General features: G+C 39.8%; 1 protein-coding gene across 1 annotated transcript in view; it reads left to right on the top strand.

Annotated features, from left to right (window-relative positions):
- Positions 1-10,298, top strand: part of BAZ1B (bromodomain adjacent to zinc finger domain 1B) — an 84,592-nt gene that overhangs the window by 29,476 nt on the left and 44,818 nt on the right. Inside the window, exons 5-6 of the mRNA XM_037740390.1 lie at positions 699-820; positions 4,592-4,789. Of these exons, the coding sequence (XP_037596318.1) occupies positions 699-820; positions 4,592-4,789 (320 nt within the window). The remainder of the gene's footprint in view (positions 1-698; positions 821-4,591; positions 4,790-10,298) is intronic.

Here is a 10,298-nt window from a genome sequence, read left to right on the forward strand (position 1 = left end):
TTTTTTTTTTTTTTTTTTTTTTTTTTTTAAATAACGGCAGGGTTTCACTGTGCTGGCCAGGCTGGTCTCAAACTCCTGACCTTGTGATCGGCCTGCCTCGGGTGGGGATTACATGTGTGAGCCACCATGCCCAGTCTTTTTTTTTGAGACAGGGTCTCACTGTGTCTCTTAGCTTGAGTGCAGTCGCAAGATCATGGCTCACTGCAGCCTTGACCTCCTGGGCTCAGGTCGTCCTACCTCAGTCCCCAAGTAGCTGGAACTACAGGTGTGTGCCATCATACCTGGCTAATTTTTTGTAGAGATAGGGTTTTGCCATGTCACCCTGTCTGGTCTCACACCCTTGACTACCTTGGCCTCTCAAAGTGCTGGGATTACAGTCGTGAACTAGTTCACCTGGCCCAAGTAGTCATCTTGCTCATCTTTCTACCTACCTTCCAAAATAAGTTAGATATTCCTTCTGTGTATTCTCAAAGTGTTTTTCTTTACCAACTTCTGTATACTGTTTCCCACATTGTAGTTAATGACTTTCTGATTCTCCTCATAGACTTAAGCTCTTTGTAGATAAGGACATTATGATTCATCTTGTGCCGGGCCACCCAGTTCCTACTGAAGAGCAAATGTTCAGTTAAGACTGTTGTTAGCGAATGAATATAATTAATATCATCGTTTTTTCCACTAATTTTCTATGATTTGACTAGATGACAGAGCACGTAGATCACCACGAAAACTCCCTACTTCATTGAAAAAAGGAGAACGGAAATGGGCTCCCCCCAAATTTCTGCCTCACAAATACGACGTGAAACTACAGAGTGAAGATAAGGTTAGTTGACACTTTACATTAAACGTTTTACATGTGATAGATGTTCTTTAAGAAAATGTCATAGGGTTGGTTTTGTTGGAGAAAATGTGCTAAAGAAAAATGTAAATGAATGTCTTTGTACAACAGACCGAGTGGTTTTCTGGTTATAGTGATTAATGATTTCAAGTTATTGTAAATTATTATTTTTTTCTTTTCCTAGAAGATAGTATTCTATTCCTTTTTTTTTTTTTGAGATGGAGTTTTGCTCTTGTTTCCCTGTCTTGAGTGCAATGGCGTGATCTTGGCACACCACAACCTCCGCCTCCCGGTTTCAAGCGACTCTCTTGCCTCAACCTCCCGAGTAGTTGGGATTACAAGCACCTGCCACCATGGCTGGCTAATTTTGTATTTTTAGTAGCTATCGGGTTTCTTCATGTTGTTCAGGTTGGTCTTGAACTCCCAACCTCAGGTGATCCACCCACCTCAGCCTCCCAAAGTGCAGGGAATACAGGTGTGAGCCACTGTGCCTGGCACTTTTTCTCTTTTTTTTTTTTTGAGACAGTCTTGCTCTGTTTCCAGGCGCCAGGCTGGAGTGCAGTGGCATGATCTTGGCTCGCTGCAACTTTGCCTCCCGGGTTCAAGCAATTCTCCTGCCTCAGCCTCCTGAGTAGCTGGGACTACAGGTGTGCGTCACCACTCCTAGCTAATTTTTTGTTTTTTTTAGTAGAGACGGGGTTTCACCATGTTGGCCAGGATGGTCTTGATCTCTTTACCTCGTGATCTGCCTGCCGTGGCCTCCCAAAGTGGTGGGATTACAGATGTGAGCTACTGCGTCCGTCCACTTTTTCTCTTTTTTATAGGAGTTACCAGGGCATAAGTAATTTACATTTGAGCTTCAAACTCAGTTTGAAAAGTAAGAATCTATTCCCAGCTGTTACAGACTTTCTAAGGAAATCATTCTTCCCAGTTACAAGTAGAGCAGTGGTTTGTTAGTATAATTAAACTCAGAAGTTGAGTCAACTCTGCTTGGTGGTTTTACAAGGAGCCTTATAAATCTACAAGCTAATAATAACCTACAATAATAAATACTCTCATATTAACTTATTACTATATTTATTGTAAGATGTTCAGGTTTTTTTTTTTTTTTTTACTTTGTCCGGAATCAGGATGTAAGTTAAAATCAATTGGCAAGAATTTTCTTCTTGATGGTATGTAAAATAAAGTATTTTGGGCCAAGCACTGTGGCTCAACTTGTAATCCCAGCACTTTGGGAGGCTGAGGCAGGCGAATGGCATGAGGTCAGAAGTTCAAGACCAGCCTGGTCAACATGGTGAAATCCTGTCTCCACTAAAAAATACAAAATTATCCCGGTATGGTGGTGGATACCTGTAGTCCCAGCTACTTGGGAGGCTGAGGCAGGAGAATTGCTTGAACTGGGGAGGCAAAGGTTGCAGTGAACTCAGATCTCACCATTGCACTCCAGCCTTGGGCGACAAGCAAAACTTCATTAAAAAGAAAAAGTGGGTTTTGCTGATTGGAACTTAGATTTTAAGAAATATGGAATGTTATTTTCAGGTATTCCTACACCGCCTGTATGTGTAGAATCTTATAAATGGAAAGAGGTGAATGGGGACTGGGTGTGGAAGGCAGTGCACACTTCAGACATAACCATTTTACATAAGAAAGAGCTAAGACCTTAGAAGTTTAATAACTATCAAAGTTCCTCATTCAGTAAATGAGATTGGGAAGGGTTATAACCCCAGTCTTTTGCTTCCTTTTTTTTTTTTTTGAGACAGAGTCTTACTCCGTCGCCAGGTGCCAGGCTGGAGTGTAGTGGTGCAACCTCTGCGTCCTGGGTTCAAGCAGTTCTCCTGCCTCAGCCTCCCGAGTAGCTGGGACTATGGGCTCGAGCCACCACGCCCAGCTAATTTTTGTATTTTTAGTAGAGATAGGGTTTCACCATGTTGGCCAGGATGGTCTTGATCTCTTGACCTCGTGATCTGCCCACCTTGGCCTCCCAAGTGCTGGGATTACAGGCGTGAGCCACTGCGCGTGGCTGTCTTTTGCTTCTTTATTTGCGTTGTTTTTTTCCTGCCTCAGAATGTTGACAAGTCCCATTTCATTTTGACTATTGGTTTTATGGTTTGTGATCAGAAGCCTTGGGTGTGTTGTTAGGATTTTTTTCCTTTTTGGAGACCAAGTTTTGCTCTTGTCACCCAAGCTGGAGTGCAATGGTATTGTCTCAGCTCACTGCAACCTCTGCTTCCTGGGTTCAAGTGATTCTCCAGCTTCAGCTTCCCAAATAGCTGGGACTAAAGGCATGCACCACCACACCTGGCTAATTTTGTATTTTTAGTAGACGTGTGGTTCCACCATGTTGGCCAGACTGGTCTCGAACGCCTGACCTCAGGTGATTCACCCCCCGCCCCCACCCACCCAGCCTCCCAAAGTGCTGGGATTACAAGCTTGAGCCACCATGCTTGGCCTAGAATGATTTTTGTATTTGAAAATTGGATATTGTTAAATACAGTTTTCATCAAGTTTCTTCTTATTCAGCAATGTAGCTGATTAAGACATGCCTGGTCTCAACCACTTCCCTAAGTATCACTTGTATTCTTATTGATGTATAAGTGTTTTGTTCATAAATAATAAGTGTTGGTTATAGAAAGAAAGAAAATGCAAATAAGAATGAGTTCATATCTGATTTCATACTCAGAGATAATTGATGAATATAGATTTAGTAAATGGTAGTTAGCTCCTAAGTGACTTTTAAAAAATTTTTATTTTCTTTCAATCTCTGTTTCCTGGTATTAAGTGACTTTTAAAAGTAGAAATATTCGGTCCATATTATTTTATAACTAAATTTTTTTTGTTGTTGTAAGTTAAACATTTGTAATGTCAACATTTTCTTCCAATGCAGTATTCTCAGATTTTAGTGTGTGTGATAGCCACCAGGGGAGCTGATAAAACATGTTGATTCCTAACCTTTACTGTCAGAGATTCATAAGTTTCATTAAGCGTGTATCGAGGCCCAAGCTTATCGAGGTGCATTTTAATAGCACCCTAGATGATTCTGATGAATTTCTTTGGTTTGAGAAACTTTTTTTTTTAGGACTACAGTGTCCATTATATGTACGTATTTTCATTTTAAAAATTTCTTATTGATGTACCTTTAGGTGATGACCCTCAACTCCGTCCCCACTTTTTTTGCTATTAGAAGCATTTGATGATGAATTTGTCTATTTACTTCTTAAGATAAATTCTTAATGAGAGGAATTCCTGAAAGAGTATACATATTTTTAGAAAACTTGGATACATATTGACAGATTGCCTAAGGATATTTTTAAATTGACATTCTGTCTCTGAAAATTATTCTCCATTCCTCTCTCTTTTTTTTTTTTTTAAGAGATAGGGTGTCACTCTGTTGCCCAGGCTGGAGTGCATTGGTGTGATCATAGCTCACGACAGCCTCAGACTCCTGGTTTCAAGCAGTTTTCCTGCCTCAGCCTCCTGATAGCTAGGACTATTGGCATATTTTGACTTTTGTACACAGAGGGTCTTGTTATATTCCCCAGCCTGGTCTCTAAGCAATCTTCAGATCTTGGCACCCTGAATTGATAGGATTACAGGTGTAAGATACCATGCCTGGCCTATATTTTCTTCTTTCTAATTTGTAGCCCTTTTGATAAAGATGGGATTTTGATTTTTGTGGAGAGCAACACATATTGCATGTTCTCGTTTGGGTAATTACTTTTTACCCCAGTGGTGAGTTACTTATTTATTTTAACCTAGATCATCAGTAATGTGCCAGCAGACAGCTTGATTCGTACAGAGCGCCCACCAAATAAGGAGATAGTTCGATACTTTATACGGCATAATGCGCTACGAGCTGGTACTGGTGAAAATGCACCTTGGGTTGTAGAAGATGAATTGGTGAAGAAATATTCTCTGCCCAGCAAGTTCAGTGACTTTTTACTTGATCCATACAAGGTAAGGTCGCTGTTAATTTTTGGATAGCAGGATAAAATATCATTATTTCTCTGGTGGCTCCAGTATATTTATAGCAGCTTTTGAACTCTAACATCAGATAATGAATTGAAAAATTTTCAGGTGTATCTGGTTTCATATGGGTTGTGATGTGAGGTTTGTAGGGTAGAGACCATATTGAAATCTTCCCCAGTTCAATTTATTTTTTATTATGCTAGCATAATTTAAAAAAATCTGTATACATGTGCTTTTGTGCCTCAGATCCTTTTTGAAATGAGGCATGGTGTAAATACAAAAAGTATTTTGTTAACCAGTTACTAAAAATGAAAACTGATTTTGCATGTCAGACAAGATGATCACATATATATTGACAGCCTTGAAAAGAACCTGGAATGAGGAGCACTATGTGTGATAGGATAGTGGAAAACCCAGCATTTTCCTCTTGAGGAGTAATTTTTTTTTGTTTGTTTTTTCAAAATTGAGTCTCGCTCTGTCACCCAGGCTCGAGTGCAGTGGCACCATCTTGGCTCACTGCAACCTCCTTCTTCCAGGTTCAAGCGATTCTCATGTCTCAGCCTCCTGAGTAGCTGGGATTACAGGTATGTGCCATGGCACCGGCTGATTTTTGTGTTTAGTAGAGACAGGGTTTTGCCACATTGTCCAGGCTGGTCTTGAAGTCCTTACCTCAAGTGATCTGCCTGCCTTGGCCTCCCAAAGTGCTGGGATTGCAGGCATGAGCCACCATGCCCAGCTGAGAAGGAGTAATTTTAAAAAATCATCTCATTTGATCCTCAGAATATTTGTATGAAGTTAAATGGTATATATATACATTTCATTTTACTGATGGGGAATCTGAGGCCTAGTCTAATTAGAACCAACAGAAAGTGATGACATGACTTAAGACACTGGCCTAGGATTTCTGATTTTCTTTTCTGTTTCAAGCTTTATTTGATAAGGTGTTTTTTTAAATGTAGGCTTTGAAAGTACTTAATGCTTCTTTCATTGGTAAATGTAACACAGCATACTGGCTGATAATTTTCTTCTTGGTTCCTGGGCCGGAATAGAACCAGAAAAGGGCCCTTGATCCATTGGAACTGTGTCACATTTCCAGGATTTCTTTTTTTCCCATTTCATTTAATTATGAAAATATAAAGACATCTTAAGTCATAACAACTAAATTAGCTCAATTATCTTAGGTTGATTATGGTGACAAAAACGTATTGAAAAATAATTTTATTTCTCCAAAACATTAGTAAAGACCTCCAGTCATAGTTTTATCACTTAGCAGATTTTATTTTATTTATTTATTTATTTATTTTTGAGACGGAGTTTCGCTCTTGTTGGCCAGGCTGGAGTGCAATGGTGCGATCTTGGTTTACTGCAACTTCTTCCTCCCGGGTTCAACTGATTCTCCTGCCTTAGCCTCCCAAGTAGCTGGGATTATAGGCATGTGCCACCACGCCCGGCTAATTTTGTATTTTTAGTAGAGACGGGCTTTCTCCATGTTGGTCAGGCTGGTCTCAAACTCCCGACCTCAGGTGGTCTGCCCGCCTTGGCTGCCTAAAGTGCTGGGATTACAGATGTGAGCCGCCACACCTGGCAGATTTTCTTATTCTAGACCAGCAAGATAAGTGATGTCTTGTTATACTCTTTCAATTTTTATTTTATTATTTATTTTTTTGAGATGGAGTCTCGCTCTGTCACCCAGGCTGGAGTGCAGTGGCATGATCTTAGTTCACTACAACCTCCACCTCCCAGTTATAAGCAATTCTTCTGCCTCAGCCTCCTGAGTAGCTGGGACTAAAGCACATGCTGCCATGCCCGGCTAATATTTTGTATTTTTAGTAGAGACGGGTTTTCATCATGTTGCCTAGGCTGGTCTCCAGCTCCTGAACTCAGGTAATCCACCCGCCTTGACCTTCCAAAGTGCTAGGATTATAGGCGTGAGCCACCATGCCTGGTCTAAAGTTTTATTATTTGCTTAAAAGGAAAAGTTTGGGAATTAGTTGATCTTTTCTACATCAGGATTAAATTTTCCATGGAAGTACAGTTTTTTTCTCAGATGTTTGTTTTTGTTTACTGAGGAGAAATTTGAGTTCACTGTCATTTTGTTGCCACAGAGTTTGGAACCATGATTCAGCTTTCTGTGGTGTTTACATTACTATCTTAACCATATGAGAACTCTATAAAGCCATCTCTAAATGGGTTTTAGATTAATTCTTGGATTACTTGAGTCCTTAAATATTTTCCTCTTTTCTGATCTTTTTTTTTTTTGAGACGGAGTCTCGCTCTTGTTACCGAGGCTGGAGTGCAATGGCGCGATCTCAGCTCACTGCAACCTCCCCCTCCTGGGTTCAAGCAATTCTCCTGCCTCAGCCTCCCGAGTAGCTGGTACTACAGGCGCGCGCCACCATGCCCAGCTAATTTTTGTATTTTTAGTAGAGACGGGGTTTTACCTTGTTGACCAGCATGGTCTTGATCTCTTGACCTCGTGATCCTCCCGAAGTGCTGGGATTATAGGCGTGAGCCACCGCGCCCGGCCCTCTTTTCTGATCTTATGACTATCTTTTAAGTATTTTAGTTTAGTGATTCAAGTATGTGAATAATGTGAAACACTATTTTCATGGGTAAAATATTTTTTGAGATTCCTAAGATATGAAAGCTGATCCACACTTATTTCTTACTTTAGAGACAAGGTATTGCTCTGTTGCCCAGGCTTGAGTGCAATGGGACGGTCACAGTTCACTGCAGCCTGAAACTCCTGGGCTCAAGTGACTCTCCTCCCACTGTCTCACTAGCAGCTGGGGACTACAGACACGCACCACCATGCCCAGCTGATACATAATTTTTGTAGGAGAGAGAGGCTAGAATTCTAGGAACTCATAACCTGAAAGGCAATTTCTGAAGAAATAAGCTACTTTCAAAATTTCTACTGAGGTCTTAAATTACTAGTGTTATGAAATTTGGCTGTCATTCAGGTTGACACTAGGCAATGCTTAGGCTAAAGTCTGAAAGAGGGTAGTGATTTTACTCAAAACTTAAGACTCATGTAAAATAGTAGTCTACAGAGTTAAAGGTGTATACTCAGGTTTGTCATTTGTTTTCCCTACCTTAAATAATATTTTTTTATTTCCCACTACTATTGACATGTTTTCTGTTTTCTTTTTTTTTGGCATATAAGCTATATTTTTCCTATTTGTAAAATTAGGACTTTTGGCTTCTTAGCCAAGGTGAAACAGTAAATAACACAGATGATAAGTAGAACCTAAAACATTGCTTTGGAGTCTTTGTCTAGAAGAAATTTAAAATAATTTATTGCGGATGAAAGTTAATCATATAGGATCTATCCATCCAAAGGAATGGCATATTTTCTCTCTGTATACTCTTTGGTTTTTGTAGAATATAGTATTCTGTCAGGCACTGAATACATTTACTGTAAAGGGAGAGGAGGCGTAAAGAGAGAGACTTCTGAGCAATAGTTTTAGCAAAGGACCCATAGGAAGGGCTTACGTGGGAGAGAGGAAAATTATGTAAAGATATAGGAATTTTGGATCATTACCTGAGTAGCTAATGTGATGATGATGAGGGTGTGTTTGTGGTTTTCCAGATTCTTTCTAGAATATAAATTACTTAAGAATAAGAACTATCTTGCTTATTTTGTATCTTGCAATGTTTAGCGTAGTATGTTGAGTATAATAGATAACCGGCTATTCATTTCTTGAAGAAGTTCCATTTGTTGGAGAAAAATGCCACTGACATTTGGGTTTTAGGGGTAGCATAATTTTTGTAGGCCCAGTGATTTGGAGGAATGATTTACAAGGCAGTTGGGTGGTGACTGTCATCTGAGACGAAATCTACAGCTCATTTTCCTCTAGTTATGATACACTGCAGCCCTATTTTGTTAGTCTCTCCTTTATGTTTGAGCTGTTATTTTAGACTGATAAATCCTAGTAGGGAAGCCTTTGGATTAGAGACTTGAGAGGAAAATAACACTTTAAGGCATTTGGAATCCTGCACGAGTTTACTCTTTTTCTTAATACATTTTAATGTTTTATTTGAATAATTGTATACAGAAGAGTTGACAAAACACTACCAAATTTCCATGTACTCTTTAATTAGGTTTCCTTAGATGTTAACATTTATCATATTTGTTTATTGTTCCCCCCCCCCCATTTTTTTTTTTTGAGGTGGGACCTTAACGCTGTCTCCAAGGTTAGAGTGCAGTGTAAGATCATAGCTCACTGTAGCCTGGAACTTCTGGGCTCAAGCAGTCCTCCAACCTCATGCTTCTGACTAGCTGGGATTATAGGTGCTCACCACGATGCCCAACTAATTTTTGTGCTTTTTATTTTTTGTAAAGATGGAGTCTCACCCTTGCCCATCTCGTCTTGAACTCCTGGTCGATATCTCATGTGATCCTCCTGCCTCAGCCTCCCAAAGTTTTGGGATTATAGGTGTGAGCCGCTGCATCTGGCCTCATCTCTCTATACACACACATGAATTATTTTTTCCTGAGCCAAATAATTTTTCAGACTGGATGCCGTTTTACAAAATACTGGAATACGAATTTCTTCAAAACATTGATTGATGTTCGCTAGCTCACATCTGTAATTCTAGCACTTTGGGAGGCTGAGGTGGGAGGATTGCTTGAGGCCAGGAGTTCAAGGACCTTCCTGGGCAGCATAACAAGACTCCATCTCTACAAAACAAAACAAAAAAATCAGGGATATTTTCTGACTTAACTACAGTACAGTTGTCAAAATCAGGAAGTTAACATTGAAATTATGCTACAATCTATAGTTTTTACTCACATTTTTCCAGTTCTTCTGTAATCTTTTAACTAAAAAACAATTTTGTTTTGCTTTAATAGGATTCATTGTGCTACCATGTGTCACATGTGTTACATTTACTTGTCTCTTTGGTCTCTTCTAATCTGGGACAGACCCTCAGCTTTTCTTTGTGTTTCAAAACTTCGGCATTTTAAAATAATAGAAGCCAGTTATTTTGTAGAATGCTCTTTGATTTTGTTTTATTTCTCCTTGATTACATTCAAGTTATGAATATTTGGACATAAGAATTGATGTATTCTTCTCCCTGCATCATATAAGAAGGCAATGACATAATTTTGTCCATTACTCATAGTTTGGTTTTTTTTTTTTGAGACAGGATCTGGCTCTGTCCAGACTGGAGGTGCAAGTGGTACAATCATAGCTCACTGCAGTCTTGACCCCTGGGCTGAAGTGATCCTCCCACCTTGGCCTCCTGAGTAGCTGAAACCACAGGCATGCACCACGAAGCCCAGCTAATTTTTATTTTTAATTTGTTGCAGAGATAGGGTCTTGCTATGTTACCCATGCTGGTCTCAAACTCCTGGGCTCAAGCCATCCTCCCCTCTTGACTTCCTGAAGTGTTGGGATTACAGGCATGAGCCATCATGCCTGGCTGATTTTTCTTTAAAAAAGTCTCTCTCTCGTTTTTTTTTTTTTTTTTGAGACGGAGTTTCGCTCTTGTT

This window comes from Cebus imitator, unplaced genomic scaffold, assembly GCF_001604975.1.
Source record: "Cebus imitator isolate Cc_AM_T3 unplaced genomic scaffold, Cebus_imitator-1.0 Scaffold82, whole genome shotgun sequence".
Lineage (NCBI taxonomy): Eukaryota > Metazoa > Chordata > Mammalia > Primates > Cebidae > Cebus > Cebus imitator.